The sequence below is a fragment of the Dicentrarchus labrax genome, unplaced genomic scaffold, assembly GCF_905237075.1.
Source record: "Dicentrarchus labrax unplaced genomic scaffold, dlabrax2021, whole genome shotgun sequence".
Lineage (NCBI taxonomy): Eukaryota > Metazoa > Chordata > Actinopteri > Moronidae > Dicentrarchus > Dicentrarchus labrax.
The window spans coordinates 4,495,262-4,514,055 of NW_026136715.1; the positions used below are offsets into that span (position 1 = coordinate 4,495,262).

General features: G+C 38.9%; 1 protein-coding gene across 2 annotated transcripts in view; it reads left to right on the forward strand.

Moving 5' to 3' along the window:
- Positions 1–17,325, forward strand: part of dnmt3bb.1 (DNA (cytosine-5-)-methyltransferase 3 beta, duplicate b.1) — a 37,254-nt gene extending 19,929 nt beyond the window's left edge. The window contains exons 6-22 of one of the 2 annotated variants that reach the window (XM_051424296.1): positions 551–694; positions 3,139–3,297; positions 3,455–3,562; positions 6,485–6,626; positions 6,718–6,840; positions 7,238–7,282; positions 7,391–7,470; positions 8,405–8,517; positions 8,689–8,872; positions 9,875–9,959; positions 10,100–10,245; positions 12,671–12,761; positions 13,172–13,320; positions 13,498–13,583; positions 13,736–13,820; positions 13,930–14,048; positions 14,175–17,325. In XM_051424296.1, the coding sequence (XP_051280256.1) occupies positions 551–694; positions 3,139–3,297; positions 3,455–3,562; positions 6,485–6,626; positions 6,718–6,840; positions 7,238–7,282; positions 7,391–7,470; positions 8,405–8,517; positions 8,689–8,872; positions 9,875–9,959; positions 10,100–10,245; positions 12,671–12,761; positions 13,172–13,320; positions 13,498–13,583; positions 13,736–13,820; positions 13,930–14,048; positions 14,175–14,316 (2,001 nt within the window). In that variant the 3' untranslated portion in view covers positions 14,317–17,325. The remainder of the gene's footprint in view (positions 1–550; positions 695–3,138; positions 3,298–3,454; positions 3,563–6,484; positions 6,627–6,717; positions 6,841–7,237; positions 7,283–7,390; positions 7,471–8,404; positions 8,518–8,688; positions 8,873–9,874; positions 9,960–10,099; positions 10,246–12,670; positions 12,762–13,171; positions 13,321–13,497; positions 13,584–13,735; positions 13,821–13,929; positions 14,049–14,174) is intronic. The other variant, XM_051424298.1, reaches the window with a different exon arrangement.
- The last annotated feature ends 1,469 nt before the right edge of the window (positions 17,326–18,794 follow it).

The following is an 18,794-nucleotide window of genomic DNA, read 5'->3' on the forward strand; positions in this document are numbered from 1 at the left end:
TTTATTTAAAATTTTGGGGTATTTCCATTCAGGTTTTTGTCCGTATGAGATTACAGTTGATAAAAACCGCTCGATGCAAATGTATTTCTGTCACCCTCTCGGTCTGTCCTTGTTTTTTTGTATCCATAAATTGACTTGACAAGACAAGTAGAACAGCGACTGAACTTCTTGCGAACTTCCTCTGAAGCAGCTACAGTGATTTATAGAGGAGGAGACATGGTTGGTGTGTGTTTGACTGGGAGTGTGCTGTTGATCTCAGTTGTTTTCAACAGGTGAAGAGGACAAGCTGTACTGACAACACACTGAAAAACACACTTAACACTAATATGAGGGGAGGATAATGGTGAAGCTGAGTGAAGGGAAATGCAGCATAATTACTGGTGTTGAGTTCTGTAACTTTCATCCAATTTCCTCTGACCTCAGTTCATATCTTGTTTTTAATTTCTGTTAAACATGTAGTAAACACGTTTTTCTCTCTCACACAAATAATCCTTTTGAGTCTAATAAACCTCCTCCTGTCTCTCTTTCTCTTTCTCTCTGTCTCTGTCAGTGCGGAGGTGGTCCTCGGGGGGCAGGGGTTGTGTCCGGCGCTGTCCCCGAGACCCCGCGCCTGGAGCTGATGGAACAAGACTCCAAGGACTCTGCCCAGAGCAGCAGCACCTCCTCCAGCTCCGAAATCCAGCCAGAGTACAACGTAAGACGTGTGGGAAAGTGTGTGTTTGTGATGGAGACGCTGATAAATGTGTATGTGTGTACGGAGGGGAGAGAATGAGATAACGAGAGTAGAAACTAGACTTCCATCCACTCATAGGGGCAGGTAGATGAAGAGCTTCAAAGAAACTAAAGAAAAATTTGGACATTGATTACCAAGCATCATTAAAGCAGTTTGTTACACTAGTGAAACGTTTGCTTTGCATTGCAACTCGGCCTCATCAACCCCTTCAGAGCTCAAATTCTCCTCCAGAATAATGTGATTTGTGACACAATCGAAATGATACGCATAACACGAAACAATATTTGTTTTTCTATCTTCACGATATACATATATGTGGCAGATTATTACAAAATGCAGGCATATTACACAGGTTTAATCTTCTGTTATGAATGGAACAGATTGTGTGGCCTCAGAGGTTTGTGGTCTCTTGAATTCTTCCTCAACATTGTTCAAATATACAATAAAAGTCCAGAATCGAACTCGCAGACATTGGAACAAAAAACCTTGACGGCACTCTTGAGTCAAAATGAGACGAGCAGAAGGAAAAGGATGAAGGATGAGCAAAGGGAAAGACAGGGAGAGAGATGGGGAGTCGGACAGCTGTGGCGACGCTGGAGAGACGGAATATTTTTGAAAAGAGGAAGTGGAGGTTTGGCAGCGATAGAAAGAGGAGGAGGGTAACTCCCTACACAGACCACAGAACCTCCTCCACCTGGCCTTGTGTTAGCGCAGGTGGCCACACACACACACACACACACACACACACACACACACACACACACACACACACACACACACACACACACACAGTCTGACTGTTTGCTCTGTATCAATAGTTTCATTCAGGTCATGAGGACCACCAGTCTGCACAGCAGGGCCTGTGTGTGTGTGTGTGTGTGTGTGTGTGTGTGTGTGTGTGTGTGTGTGTGTGTGTGTGTGTGTGTGTTTGGAGACACTCTCTGTGCATACCGCCACAGATTTGCATGCATGCATGTAATCCTCTGCACGTTTACCTCTGCGTGTTTTTTGTTTTCTTTGGTGTGTTTTCACTGGAGCCCGGCTGAACTCAGTGGAGCATAGCATCCTTTACTGGAGTCAGACTCCATTACAAAGCCTAATGGGTTTTTCTCTCTTAAGACGGACTGAAGGAGGATCACGTAGCCTGAGCTCAACTGGGATTTGTTTGCAAGCATAGAAATCCTGCTCATAAAGCGCACATAACTTTAAGAAAAAGAAAACAGAGAAAGGAAAACGGGTCAATTATGGTATTATGAGGGACAATGTATGTTTCCTTCTAAAGGTTCTGACCACATAGACTGAAGTGCAAAGCAAAGCGGCAGTTAAAGAAACAGTGTGACAAACATTCTTCAGTTTATGTTTGAGATGCTTATTTTCATATTTTGTTGATACATGCTGGAAAACTTGCTTTTCTTTTTTCCACATGGAGGACAAAGGTCAAGGGTCAGCTGGGAGATTCAGGGTCCCATTGAGACATAGACGTTTTTGCTTCATGTCTGTTTTTAAAACTTTAATGATTAAGGACATTGTGTTTGATTAAATACGAGGTGTTAGCTAAACCGTCTCCTCCTACACTTATCTATCGTTCCTTTCTCCAACAAAAACTTTTGGTTTGGAAATCCGGTCCAGGGAAGGAGAGTACTTTTCCATAATTTTTGGAAAAAGAAAGTATTTTGCTTGTGTTTGTCTTTACTCTGTTTTCTTCCTCTCACTCTTCCTCACCTTTCATCCTTTGCATTCATCTGCTCAAGATAAACTAGTCTTGGGGGATGCAACACTTCTTCTCCTTTCCCAATCTCTTTATCTTTAGTTGTAGGAGAAAGTTGAGACGTTTCTTAAACCTTTTGCCCACTTTCTTTTAGTTTTCTTTTGTCTACAACTTTGTCCGAGACGAGAAAGGTTTTTGGCATTGCAAAACTAACTATTGTTTTCATTTTCCTGATTCTTTTCTCTTTTTCCTCTATCGTCTGTTTCTTTACTATAACTGTAGTAGGGGGTTTTCCAGCTTTTACGTAACACAGATATCGTTACAGATTTCAAATGATCAATCTAACTTTCTTTCCGTTATCTTCATTCCTCCTCTCCTCTGCCATCACTGATATTACCTTCTCTATTCATCAAGACAGCGAGACAAGAAGATATTTCTGTCCTTGGTTCTCCACACCTGCGGTATCAGGGAAAGAAAAATGTCAAACCAGTAACTTGACTCTTAAATTCCACTTTTTTGCCCTCTGCCCCCTCTTCTCTACGCCTCCAAAGATGTCTCAACATCACATTAAATCAAACATTTTCTTCTCTCTTCTTTCTGTAGTTCAGAAACAATAAGAAATGTTTTTGCATTGGTAAAGCACTACCAAGCACATGACCGTGAACTCATCCTCACCCTCTTTCCCTCCTCCATCCAGGACAGCAAGGGTTTTGGCATCGGCGAGCTGGTGTGGGGGAAGATCAAGGGCTTCTCCTGGTGGCCCGGCATCGTGGTGACGTGGCGCGCAACCGGCAAACGGCAGGCCAGCCACGGCATGAGGTGGCTGCAGTGGTTTGGAGACGGCAAGTTCTCCGAGGTGAGCAAGGAAAGGAATTGAAACAGATGGACCGAAGTAGGGGCGGAGAGCACGTGCCACACATACTTATGTATATTTATGTGGGGAAGTCAAATGGTATCTCTAAAATATATGAAATAAATAAATGAAGTAAGGTAATGGTTGTATTTCTCTCCAGGTTTCAGCAGACAAACTGGACTCCATCACTGCCTTCCCCAAGTTCTTCAGCCAGGCTTCCTACACCAAGCTGGCTTCCTACCGCAGAGCCATCTTCCAAGCACTGGAGGTACGCGTCAACTCACAACGCAAAGTTTTCTCTGGGATGTAATTGAGGTTACTTGACTTGATGAGATCAAAGGGACAGGCTTATGTTCCAGACAGTGCTTCCGTCCAGTCTCCCGTGGGGGAACTGATGGCAGCTACAGCAGGAGCTACAGGGGTGGTTGAACGCTGGGTGTGAGCATAGATGCCGTTAGCATTAGTCATATTCGATGTAACCATCTGGCGCAGTCAGGTGATGAAGGAGTTTTAAAAAACACTTAATTTTCACATTACTTCTGTTTTAATTTGCAGGGCGGAGTTAGTTTGCCCTCACTCATCTTCAGTGCAGGTGTCCATGTCTCCATTTACACTGTGATTCGTTTGAGTGGTAATTTAGAATTTCATAATTTGACAACCATTTGTCAACTCAACTCAAGAAGAAAAGAAACCTTTTAGATAAGGATTTTGGATGAATTACCTCAGATTAGGAATAACAGGTTCTGACGTTACGACCTCAGTGACCTCAGTGACTCAGTGATATAAGTTGAACTGAACTACATACTGGCGGTTGTTGGCATTAGGATAATCCAAATTTAAATGATTGAAAGCGGCAACACACACATATGACTGAGATGTTTGCTGTTTTTTTTCTGAGATCCAGTGCATTTTAAATGTTGTTTTTGGATGTGTGTGTGTGTGTGTGTGTGTGTGTGTGTGTGTGTGTGTGTGTGTGTGTGTGTGTGTGTGTGCATGTGTGTGTCTGTGTGTGTGTGTGTGTGTGTGTGTGTGTGTGTGTGTGTGTGTGTTTTGGGGAGGTGTCAGGTGTTAGATCTGAGGTCCACTGTAAAAACACACTGCATGGTTTCCCTTCCAAGAACACACTGGTTCACTGGAAGTGCATTTATGCCTGTTTACACTACAGTGTATGTGTGTTGTGTGTGTGTGTGTGTGTGTGTGTGTGTGTGTGTGTGTGTGTGTGTGTGTGTGTACCAGTAGCCAAGTCTGAAAGGGATTCCTCCTCGCTATCTACTCAATCTCATCCTGTCAGTTACAGCTTTGTTCAGGCAGGATGACAAGAAAATGTCGCCTCTTGTTTGGTCAGATTATAAAGCAGACAGACAGCACAATGGAGGTGGTGAGACAGGCAGAAAACACAGTACAGCCATCACTGTGCCGTCTGTTAGAAAATGTATTTTATCATTTCTGGTGTCGGCAAATAGACAAATGATACCTTTGACGTATTTCTGTAAATTAGTAAGAAAGATGTTAAGGGGAGACCGCACTTCATTTTCTTCAACTTCATTTTAATAGTAGTATATCAGGTTGAAACTGGTTTTGTGGACAACTTCACCCTCTGAAAATAGGCACAGAAAAGCAATTTAACCACACCTTTAGTTAAAATATAAAAATATAAATACGTGAACCCAATTTAATTTTCTTTTTTGACATTTTTTATATATTTAATGCTACCAACACACAATAAAAAAGGCAGTCATAATATAAGTCAAAATCATTTTAAAGGTCAAGTTTGTAAGATTTAGGAGGATTTACTGGCATAAATGGAATATAATATCCATAGGTATGTTTTCATTAGTGTATAATCAGCTGAAAATAGGAATTGTTGTATTTTCGTTACGTTAGAGTGAGACGCTTTTATCTGAGGGTGATGCGAGAGGGTTGTATTCTACAAATACACTGCTAGATGCGCACTAAAGTTAATTTTTGACACTTGAATAAAAAAGCTTATAGTCCACTTAGGAGTTTTTCTTCACGTGATGACAACCAAGCTCCATCTCCAGCTTCAGCAAGAGACAAAAATAGATATTGAATATGTGTTTGTTTTTCTGTGGTTTATGTTTTATTGAGTGTGTGTGTGTGTCTATCTATATGTATATATCTAGCTGACAGATGTGTAAGTGTGAGAGACGGACTGCAGGCCTCTTCATGCTGCTGCTGCGTCCCTCGCTCTCTCTCTTTGTTGCCACTGTGTTTTGTTTGCCTCGCTCGGCCCATCTACATCCTGTCATGCCTCATTTTGGTGCCACGGCCCTCGACTGTCGCTCAAGCATCTCCTAAAAATAACAACCTCCTCTGCACCTCTGATCTCTCCTCTGCCTGTCAATCTCTCCGCTCTGTACTTAAAGGATTAGAGAAACTTTTTTATTGAATCTTTTCCTGCTGTGATTGTAACAGAAACCTATCAGTATGATGCCTGTTTACGTTGTGTTTCACTCTCTGTTCAGTTCAGGTGTAAACGGCGTCGACTGATTCATGTTGTCTCCGCGTTTCGACCTTTAAAATGTGACGCTGAATGGCATAATCGCTTCGTTCTAAAAGGCCGCAGGATGAAAAACCTTCTCAAATACAAGTTTCTGCTCCTTTATTCTTCTACTTTAATACATTTATTTAACCGCTATAGATTTTACATCTTAAAACAATTAACCAGTTTTTAAATATAAAGAATTTCTAATCAAAATTCTGCTTACATGTTAATGCATCAGTAATAATAATTAATGTAAAATAATATGACACTAGCAGAGGCCATTCTGCTGCACACTGAGTGTCTTTTTATTGTCGATGCTGCCAGTACATTTTGCTGATAATACTTTACTCAAGATAGATTTTAAATGCAATTGTAATGGAGTATTTTTTGGGGGGGGGTAGCGGTTGACATTGATAAACTAAAGTCAGAACAATAGCAGTTTTATTCCCTCTGCCATCTACAAGTCCTTGAGAGGAAATAATGTAAAAATAAAACAGCATTACGAGGTCATTCGTTCAATTCTTCCACAAAATCTGGACTTAAGTATTTTAACTTTGGCTTAAGTAAAGGATCTGAGTGCGTCTCCCACCTCTCGCTGCGTAATGAGCTTTTGGTCTCGTAAAAACCGCCGCCATGTGACTTTGTACTTTATATCACATTGTGTATTTCCTCTTTGCCTCACAGATGGCCAGTCTCCGGGCAGAGAAGAAGTTTTCTCCCTGCGAGTCCGACAATCCAGAAGACCAGGTCAAACCCATGCTGGACTGGGCCAACGGCGGATTCATGCCCAAAGGAGAGGAGGGACTGAAACCTACACACACCGCCGGTGAGCAAGGCAGCAGGACCAGAGACAAGCTGGGCATCCAAGTTTGCCTTTTTAACCAGGAGCTAATAAGAGTATCTGTGTCCTCCTGCAGAGAGTAACCCGCTGGACCACCAGGTCCTGGATGTGTCGCTGCCAGAGTATTTCCCCAGCGCGAAGCGGCCCAGAGTCAGCCTCTATAAGAACAAGGCCGCTCCCGAGGAGTCCTACAGCAGAGGTAGAGGTCAAAAGTCAAACTCATGGGATACATACAATGGAAATATTGTGTTTTTAATCTCGCTTGCTGGTTCTGGAGGTTAAGTTTTATCATTTTGTGTGTTTTATATCATAGACTATTGCTATTTTCTGTAGTTTTTATGGGATATAATTGGACAGTTTTATGTTTTCATTCACAGAGGATCAGATCTTAGAGATACAATCGTATTTTTTAAAGGCATAGTAGGTAGATATGCAGGTTTTAGTTGCCCTGCTTTCTGTTAACATTAGAGTGTACTGTAGTATTTATTTTACATTATTTATTTGAGCTTCACATTTAATAAATACATGCGTTTGGAACAATTGTTCGGTTCAGTATGTTCATACTCTCTAACATTTTTCTTTTTCTTTTATCTCAGAACAAATGGTGAATGAAGTTCTGAAGAATAAAAGAAGTATAGAAGGTAAAGACTCCTACCGTTTTCTGTCTGTGTGACTAATGATTCATTTGTGATTTCATTTTCAGTTTCCAGCTGTTGACTGATGAATGGTGTCTGTGTTTGTTTTGCCAGAGTTCTGTCTCTCTTGTGGAAAGATGAGAGCAGCAACCTTTCACCCGCTGTTTGAAGGAGGCCTGTGCCAAACATGCAAGGTAGGGCAACAAACAACGCTTTCTGATCATTATAATCTCCGTGAAGGAATGATGAAACCTTTCTACATTCATATGCATACAGGCTAAAGGTTTAGATTTCCAACAGGCTGCTAAGTGATGCCAATAAAATGAGATTATCAGTAGATACATACCAAAAACAAACCTGTTCAACCCAGATTTATTGGCTTTAATTGGCCAACGTTTGATAGAAGCCATTAAACCAGTCTTGTTAAACTGATAAACCTGTCTCCTCAAGACTGGGAGGGCTGCCCATGTGACTTCCAAATAAATACACAGAATAAAATAGAAGACTTTGTGCTCACTGTAGGTGGGTTCACAAGTATACGTGCTTATTAAAACACACAAAGAGACACACAAGAAAAGAAACGCCCAAAGGTAGTACATTTTATTCAGCCATCACACACAACGCAATAAATATAAACAGTATATACAGTATATCTTAAACATTAAGAAGTGACTGAAAAGGCACAGGCAGAAGCAAAAAGCTTATATATGCCTATTCTACATTCTTATGACTTATAGCTACATCCTACAGAAATGTAATATTAAAAAAGATTTGTAAAGAAGCTTCATAAACCAAAAGCAAGTTACACATCCTTAGATTAATATTAGAATCATTCCATAATTTAACCCAAACACTAGAAATAAATCTCCTTTAAAACCCTACAAACATCTCTCAAATCATCATCATCATTATTTTATTATGTACCAAATCATTACATTTCATAGCAAGGGATTTTATAAAGAGTGGATTAGTGCAATCGTAGTAACCAGCCTTATTAACAGTACTATTGAGTTTATAGTCCTCCTCCTGATTTAGATGTTAATCAATAAATGTGAGTGAATGTTTGAAGGTTTTCAGTAGAGGCAGACACGTGAAGTCGTGTTAATAAATCTGTGTGTGTGTTTCCAGGACGTGTACCTCGAGATATCCTACATGTACGATGACGACGGCTACCAGTCCTACTGCACCGTCTGCTGCGGCGGTCGAGAGGTTCTGCTCTGCGGCAACGCCAACTGCTGCAGGTCCGACACGCACAAACACACACACACACACACACACACACACACACACACACACACACACACACACACACACACATAAAGAAACAGCACCCATGATACAGTAACTACTCCTTCTCCACTGATGTGTTTTATCTGTCCGTTCACTCCCCCTTCTCTTCCCTCCTCCTCCAGGTGTTTCTGCGTGGACTGTCTGGACATCCTCGTCGACCCCGGAGCGTCTAACAGCGCTCGGCATCTGGACCCGTGGCGATGCTACATGTGCCAGCCGATGCTGCAGTACGGCGTCCTGAAGCGACGGCACGACTGGAGCCTCAAGCTGCAGGAGTTCTTCGCCAACGACAACGGACAGGAGTTTGTGAGTCGCTTTGTTCTTTTTAAGATGTTTTATATAAGATCGGACACAATGAATCAATAACAGCTACTTTTTTTCTTTTCTGTACAAACAGTGTCTTTATATCTGTATGTGTAAGTGTATTTTTGTTGTCTGTGTCAGTGGTTAGTAGCCTGCAGTTAATGTAACTTGTATAAAGTTTCATTTTTCAGTCTCGCTTTTAAAAGTGTTTTTGGGACAAATCTGTATTGATCGACATGGTACCAACATGGAACCAAGACCGATTTTCCTTAATATCCTTCATTATTTTTTTGCCAATATTGACATAAAATAGTCACGATGGTCTCAAAAGGGTCGGCTGGTTTTACCTCCTCTGACCTCTACAAATTATAACTCCAGAAAGGGAACATTAACTACAGGCAACTCAAAGATTTAAGCAGGAATTTCTTCACTTTACAGGGTTAAAAGCCAAAAAGAAACTGCACTATATCTTTTATATTTTATCTCCCTTAATCGCTCTCTTCTTTGAATCAAATACAATAGATTTTCAGTAGAATTTGCTGTGATCATAGGCCCAAAGCCAGACTTGCTAGGACAAGCTGGGTCAGGTAACATCAGCAGGAAGTCAACAAATAAAAACAACACAAACGTAGCATGATCCAGTACAGCAGCCCTGCAATAAACTCCAACTGTATGAGACTTTAAAAGCTCAATATTTGTATAAAAATGTATCGAACAGCGAGTGAGAATGATATGTAGATTGAATGTTTTGATATTTCTGAGGAAACTTTAATGGATTGCATCCTAATGTAAGATTCCAGTCTTCCAGTAATGAAGATAACAAAATGTTTTATTGTGTAGTGAGCAGACGATCGTTGTTCGGCTGACAGATTGGGACTGTTCACATTCCTTCAGAAAGAATGAAGCTTTAAATCCTCTGATAATAATAATATAATAAATAATATTATTGTTATTATTATTATTATAGGAATGCCTAAAATGTGTCTTCTTCTGTTTATCTACCAGGAAGCACCAAAGATTTACCCAGCAGTCCCTGCAGAGCAGAGACGACCAATCAGAGTCCTCTCCCTGTTTGACGGCATTGCCACTGGTGAGGACGAGTGTGTGTGTGTGTGTGTGTGTGTGTGTGGATGATGAGAGGCAGACAGTGTGTGATTGTGTTCGTACTGATGTAACGCAGCAGGTCGTCATACAAACTGTGTGTGTCTGTGTCTGTGTTTGTGTTTCCAGGCTACCTGGTTCTACGGGACCTGGGTTTCAAGGTGGACCAGTACGTGGCGTCAGAGGTGTGCGAGGACTCCATCTCAGTGGGTGTTGTCAGACATGAAGGAAAGATCCAGTACGTCCATGATGTCAGGGACATCACTAAGAAAAATGTAAGGAAGAAATATATTTTATTAAGAGGCTCTCGTTTAATTGAACTTTCACAAAAATTATAATACTTACATTAACTATTTCAGTCCTACAAAATACATTTTATAATATAAATATGGCTTTTGTTGATGACAGATATTACAAATTATTGTAGGAATTACATTTACTAACGGGTACAAACACAAAACTGTCCTGAACTGTCTGTTGTTTGTGACATTTCAGCCCAAAGTACGATGACTAAGCACATAAGAACTATTTTTAGGTTTAATTTGGGGTTTGGTTGCTGTTCCACATGAAGGTCAGAAGGTCTGTCTCTGCTGTTGTGCTCAGGCTCACACAAACATCAATCATCAGTTGGTTTAAAGTTCCTTATAATGCCTTTGTTAAAACCTTTGTTAACCAGCGTGCTGAGGCTCGTGTAGTTTCATCAAATTTAAAAGTGTAAAGTGATTGAGGTTGATACTCAAAACCAACCAAACCAGGTTTGGTTTCGTTGACAGTTACAGTTTGAAATATTAAGATTGGGGTGAGGAACTTCATGTACTGACAAGTGCATCAAAAGATTTTGTGTGTAAGGCTTAAATTGCTTATTAATTTGTCACTAGTATGTATTGTATGTATGTATACAGTGGCTTTCGTGTCACAACAAATGAGGTCTGAGGGATTTGTTGCCTTTGAAAGCTGCTCCGGTGTCGGGACATAAATCAAACACCGTCAGCAGTCGTGTGTCAGCAGACAGGCAGACTTTTGTTCGCAGTTTCACAGAGAAATGGGACAGAATAGTTCCAGAATATAGATAGATAACTATTTTAGGAAATATGTTGCAAGATGAGGATATTGATCCCACTGTCATGACTGCGTGTGGATTTTTGAGCTAGAGCCAGGAGGCAATTAGACGATAAGCCCGCCAGCATCTTTAAAATTCACTAATTAATGAGTTACACCTTGTTTGTTTAATTCATACACAAACAGAAATGTAAAAAGAAACAATATATAGTTATATTTTGTGACAAACAACAGTTTTATCCACTGGAAAAGTCGAGTCCTGTCCTGTAACTCTCTCACATCCTGCTGTAAAAATGTCCTCCATAACCATCATCTTAAAGTATTAACACCTTTCTGTCATCCTAACTGACAGAACATCTAATATAAAACAGTTACTGGCTAGTATTAAAGATATATTATGTTATAATATATAAAATAATGCAGTTAATCGACGTTACTGTACCAATCTACAGCATTAACCAATGTATTTATTAATAACATCCATATAAAACAACATGTTACTGGCTTATATAACCATGTATATAATATTGTAACATGCATTGAATAATAAGATCATACATGGCTTTTCTTTGTTTTGCTACCCCACACTGGTCGACCACTAATGTTTACATACAGATGCTATGCTGAGCTAGGCTAGACTAGGCCAGCAGTATCAATCTGATGTATTTTAAACATGATGACACAGACGGAGGCCGCAGTGACGTGGTTGAGGGCAGAGGACAAAGAGCAGCTTCAACCTCTGTAAATCCCCTCAGAAACCCTTTCACTTGTTAGTCACGCTGTGTGTGTGTGTGTGTGTGTGTGTGTGTGTGTGTGTGTGTGTTAAGGGGTTCACGGCCCTCCTCTCTATTAGCTGTTATGTAAGAGATTAAGAGCACCCCACCTCCACCTTTCTCTCTTTTTCCTTTATTCCTAAGTCTTTCATTCCTCTCTCTTCCTCCATTGTCCTCTGTAAAAGGACTCTGGTGTACGGGGAAAGGAAGGGTTTGTATGTGAAAGGGTGAAAGAGAACAAAGGGGCGAGCAGATGTTAGAGTTTAGGTGGTGGGTTAAATTAGTAGTCTTGTGCCTGTTGCTGACTAAATGAATAATATTACAGTTATGATTCATCGATTCTTCAATTAACAGAAAATCTCATCAATTATTTTGTTTATATAATAATAATTAGTCATTTTTAGTTTGTTCAAGCTTATTAAATATGAATACTTGCTGGTTTTCTTAGTTTTTTTATGATATTAAACTGAATATTTGGGTGTTTTGGACGGTTGGTCGGAGAAAAAAAGCAATCTGAAAACATTAACTTTGACTTTGTAAAGTTGTGCCGGACAGTTTGTACTATTATCAGACATTTTATGGTAAAAAAAACCCAACAACAATCAATAGAACAATTAATGAAAACAATAGTTAGTTGCAGCCCTAAATGACGTTTGCTTACTTTCCTGAACAATTCAGGAAATACAAATTGTTTATCCAACATGAGCATTGGGTGATTATTTATCATAAAATCTCTCTGTTCTCTACCTAAAGTCGCTCTAAATACATAGAAAATAAAAAAATCTGTCACTCCTCAACCTCCGCTCCAGTGTGATTTTGTTGTAACTCCCTCAGTCTAACACATGGTGGTGCTGTTTCTCTCTCTCAGCTTCTGGAGTGGGGTCCTTTTGACCTGGTCATAGGAGGAAGTCCCTGCAACGACCTGTCAATCGTCAACCCTGCCAGGAAAGGCCTGTATGGTGGGTTCCTGTTATTCATATTTATTCATAAGTTATTAGGAACATACAATGGGTTTGGTGAGGCACTACAGACCACAGCTCAATTATATGGTATATTTAATGTTTTAGTTCAATTACTCTTCATTTAAAGGGATCAATGTATCCAAGAGTTTGAGCGGTGAATGGATACATTAAAGTCTAGTGATTTTAATTTCATTATTATGAGTTTAGGTGAATATTTTTAGTTCCTCACGATTGTCTAAATGCTTTCTTTCATTTTCATTCTAAGCAAAATACTCAATGCTTTTATTTTTGTGGCACAAGATGGTCAGTGGTAAATATATCATCATTAAAGTGTCATCCTGAGTGTTTATATTCCTAAACTAAATTCTGTTTTCTTGTTTTTTTCTGATGGTGTTTTGCCATTTCAGAAGGCACAGGGAGGTTGTTCTTTGAGTTTTACCGTCTGCTGAGTGAGGCCAAGCCCAAAGAAGGAGAGGACCGACCGTTCTTCTGGATGTTCGAGAACGTGGTCGCCATGGGCGTCAATGACAAGAGAGACATCTCGCGATTCCTGGAGGTGAGTTACATCGAGTGTAGAGTGTGATAGAGTCCATGAATGAAAGATCATTCTCTCTTTGTTACATGTAGACCAGAAGACCCATAGACCCCTACAACCATTAACAAAGAAAGATTAAAAAGCAGAAATGTGCCTGAGAATCATTTTCAGAGTAATAACTGTGTGTTTGTTTCGCAGTGTAACCCTGTGATGATTGACGCCATCGAGGTCTCTGCTGCTCACCGGGCCCGATACTTCTGGGGAAACCTGCCGGGCATGAACAGGTAGGACAAAAAAATCTGAAACGTTTTTATATTTAAAAAAAAGAATAATAATAATAATTGCTAAATCATGTTAAAAATATATATATATATTGATTACTTTGTGGAACCATGAAATGTATGTATAACCACTATATGAGACTAAATGTAGTTAGTCCTCCCTGTTCCAGGCCTCTTTGTGCATCCGGGATGGACAAACTGGAGCTGCAGGACTGTCTGGAGCACGGCAGAGTTGCAAAGGTTTGATACCTACAGAACACACAATTAAACATATATATATATATATATGCTTCACGGTTTCTTACTTGCAAATTGGACTTTTTTTGACCGCGTATTTGTCGTTTTATAGTTTGGAAAGGTGCGCACCATCACTACCCGCTCCAACTCCATCAAACAAGGGAAGGATCAACACTTCCCTGTCCTGATGAACGGGAAGGAGGACATACTGTGGTGCACTGAGCTGGAGAGGTGAGCAGGAAACACACACATATCATAGACTGTATAGATTTAAGCTATTGATACAGAATTAAATCAAAATCCTTGCTTGAACTTGTCCGACTGTAATGGTGGTTGTGTATTTCTTATATCCTGCAGGATCTTTGGCTTCCCTGTCCACTACACAGACGTGTCCAACATGGGTCGCGGTGCCAGGCAGAAGCTCCTGGGCCGGTCCTGGAGCGTCCCGGTCATCAGGCATCTGTTCGCACCGCTGAAAGACTACTTCGCCTGTGAATAGACGACCAGCTGCTGCCGGGAAACAGACGTCACTTACGAATAAAAACACCAGCTTCTCTACTGTGATACTGGCTCCGACAGACATCAACCGCTGGAGGTTTACACTAAAGATGTCACTAAAGATGTGCGTAGCTGGGAGATAGTGAAAGTAGCTGTTAGTTTGTGTCCAGCCCTTTCTGGATCCAGGTGATAATGCACTGCAGACTTAAGACAAACATAACACACACTAACACAAAGATACACAAATACAGCACAGGTGAGCACCTTGGCTGTGGTTTATCACTACCCCATAGAGTCAGGAAGAGAGAGAGGCAGGGTCAAAGTTCAGGTGTGCAGCCAGTCAGTATCACCTGACTGTAAGTTTAAAGGTGGAGGCCGGCAGGGTGCGCCGACTCTCCGGAGGTTCAGCCGAGTTAAAAGGGAAAAAATGAGAAAACCTTGTGCTTTGTTTATTAACGTTAGACCCGTACAGCGATTTTATTTGGACTATTTTAATTCCCTTGGAAGGTTTTTAAGTTGACAACACTTATTAGTTGTAGAAAATAGAGAACAACATGGCACCCAATGGTACAACTTTTTAAGTGGCTGCGTGTCAGACTTTATTTTATTTTTTTTAGGAAGTGTTAAACATTTCAGAGGTCACTCATCCCTCCATTTAACCGATGATTAACGTGTGACGATACAGGCTGTTAATCTAAAACTAACAAAAAAACTCACTTGAACCAAAGTCACAAGATGGACAGATGAAGTCCTGCTCCCTTTTTTGGGCTACCTGCTGTTCCACTCGTCTCGTCTTTGTTTCATTGGTCTGTCTAAAAACGCTCAAACATGATTCAGTGGTTCAAATAAAACAACTATTATGTTGTTAACATATAACAACAACACATCCCATGAGTCTAAGCCACACAGAAAGTGGTGAAAGCCTTGTGGGAGCTGTAGTTGTTCATGCCAACAAAAGATTCAGCCTTTTATCTTTATTAACATTTTTAGATATAGGTATTTAGATTCAAATACAGAAAAAAAAAATCCTTGTGTTTCAGCAGACCAATGAAAGAAGCCCTCTGTGGGGAAATACATTCAACAATGGAGGCAAGCGGACCACAAGCTGAACCTGGAACTGAAGCAGGATTCTGGCTTTATATTTAGTTCATATTCATAGTTTTTTATGGTTTGTCGTAAAGAATAAAAAAACAATATTTTTTTACTTTTTGTCTTTGAGATGAGTTCGTACGAGCAAAATAGCTTCTTTAAAAAAGAAAAAAAAACCTTTTATTAAAGATTATATAAAGATGTTTTTTTTTTGTGTAGATAGTGTGAAACGTTGACCTATACTGTTATGATGTCACGGCGGCGTCTCCCTGATAGCTACATACAAATACTTGAAACAAGCCAATGCAAGAAAAACGAAACAAAAAAACAGAGATATAGAGAATGGGGTTCTTGTCTTTTTGCCAACCATTTCTGACAGCTAAGAATTAAAGGGCATTTATCGTACTGTTTAGATTTTTAGAGCTTAAAAATAAAATTACTTTACTGTAAATGGCTGGATGCCAGATGTGGGAGATCCTGGTTTTAGAAGAAGTTCATTTAAATCCAGGAAAGAGTGTCACTGTGTGTAAATGTGGTTTTTATAGCAACAAATACAATGGTGGGAAAACACTGGTGAACACGCAACTAGCACTGACTACTTTTTGTTTAAAGGAGTTTATTTTTTTTCAGTTTCCAAAAGAAAAAATCTGTTAAAGGGACTTGACATGAAGCCATGAGGTGCTTTGTTACGTGTGGTGCACATGCTTTGGTATACAGTATGTTTAAATAAGTCCACAATGTGTGGTGTGTGGCACACATACATAATAAAGATTAATACTCCTTAATAATGATAAAAGACAGTAAGTCGGCACCATTTCTGAATCCTTAATGAATTGGATAGAAGGTGTTTAGCCTACAATAACATCATACTGTATATACGCATTAGCATGTTCACCAGACAGTCATTTACTGGATGTGACCAAACTCATCAAAACTCTGTGCAGTCCTTTTTTTTTATTTTTTTTATTTTGATAACTGGATGATTTTTTTAAATGCTGTCACCAAAATCATACTGAACGGGCATTACCTCAGACAAAGGGGGCAACTCTCCTCCTGTAGGATCTCTGTTCTGTGAATATATACTGTAGCTTTCTGCTCCCATATGCCCTGTATATATATATAGCTTGTATTTTATCACTGGAACTTTTTTTTACACAATGTTTTGCGTACTGTATCGATAGAAAGGTTTACAGGTGTTTTAACTCTCAAGAACTACATTATTATATAAAAAAAATGTTTTAACACAAAATGCACAAGCCTTCTTAAAGAACTGTTTCTTTAATGGTTAAAGTTCATTTATAAATGTTAGGACTCCTTTATGGTGCTAAAAAGGCCCCTTAAAGTGCCATCAGGAACCCTTTTTTTAAGTTTTTCAAGTCTAATCTCCTTTTAAAAAACCAAAAAGTAATTGTTTACATGCTTCATTAATACTGCTGAACTTGTTGAATGTTTTTAGCTTGAAAACAGTACGTAAAAAAAATCTAGTTTTTTCTTTTCTTTGTGTAACTGCTCTTTTAAGGCTTTTTATATTGAGAACATACGTATATATTAACACAGTATAAAGCTTGCTGGAAATTCGTAATGTTACAGTATAATATAGAGCATATTAATCAATAGCTTTTTGATATCTTGTTTTATTTAGATGCAGTTCATTTGTATGTGTATTTGTAGGCTCGAGTGTGAATGATGTTTCTTTTTTAAAAAACTATAACCTTTTTGTTCTTTAACTTTTATCAGAATCACATTTGTGGATTTTTGCTTTGACTTTTTCATGAACCTAAAGTGCAAACGCATTTAAAAAGAACAGATTCTGTACTATTTTTATACTTTTGAATTATTAGTGGAAATGTTTGTGTACTTCTTATAGCAACCTGTGTAATTTTCACTCAATAAAACGCAGCTTGGCTGCTGAAAAACACAACAGTCGTGTGTCCTTGCGTCAACTTCCAATTCATTTACATGCTTTTATCTTTTGTTTGATTACTCCTCTCATTGGTGAAGGTGAAGGTCAATAAGGTTGTAAGTGCTGATCATTTTTATTACTGGTTAATCCACTTATTATTTTTTAATGACTCCAATAGAAGAGATATTCCTTTATTGATCCCTGTAGGAGAAATTTAAGTCAGACACAGCAGCATTGGGGAATGTAGTGCATAAAGTACAGTAGTGTAAAAGTACAATGAAGAATCACAAAATAAGAATATTATCAAATATAATAGAAAATATAAGACTTTAATGAAAAATATATACACTATATGCAATATGTAGTGAAGTGGTGTGCAAAATATTTTGAACAGCGTATAACTATAAAACTAAACAGTACATGTAATAATATGTAACACGTAATAAAAATGATAATCACAGCTTATTCATAAAGTGATTAAAAACTAGCTGGAATTTTACATTTAATTATTTTTTATCAGTATTTATCCATACTAGTATCTTTGTAGTTCTTCACTGTATGTTTCAAAATGGGTGAGGGAATTCAGAAAAAGTTGTATTTTTAACAGCTTTCTCTACCTTCTGCTCTACTGAATTATACATATATTATAGATATATTTTCTATAGACTGTATACAGTGTAAAACTAACAGGTAAATGTATCTAAAGTGCAAAATAACAACTGTTTCAGTACTCTGTACAAATAATTCACAAACAAAAAAATCCAACAGTAAATAATAATGTAAAATATATTGCAAGAATCACAATTGAAGTAAAAAATAATCATCAAAATTACCAGTTATACATTTATTACAACGAGAGTGAACATACAAAGTTCAACCTTGAAATCTGTTTGTCTAATCTGGTTGCACAGACTGAAAAGTTTTGCCAGGAAGTACTCTTCTTCTGTCAATAAGACTTTAACAATATGAAATATTACATGTTATATAAAATTAACATGGGGCGAGGACATAATCTGTGTTATGAGTTCAAATGTTTGGTTTCAAAATTACAAAATTGTCATGCCAGCACTTTGTGGAAGAACCGAGCCCAGTGTATCAGGCTGAAGGTGTTAACTGAAGACGCTAAACACAGCAATAAGGATTTTTGTTTTGTCCTGGTTTCAACTGAGAAAGTTCTTGTGAGCCAGTTAAAACATATTCAAGTTTGAAGTGATAATTAGGATCTATGGCAGGGTTGAAGTTTACGTTGATTTCACAAAAGATTGCCAATTAAGAACCAGTAAAAAAAAACACAAACAAACAGTGGTCTTGATACAGAGCCCTGTGGTACCCCACAAGAGAAAATCTGAGACGTCACAGGAGTACCGTGGACCTACCAGTGATAACAACATTAATTGCTAGACAATGTTTTTGTAAGTAGTTTATAAATGGTGAAGCTCAAGCAGAACAAACCAACTTTAAAATAAATAATTTAGCCAATTTCATGA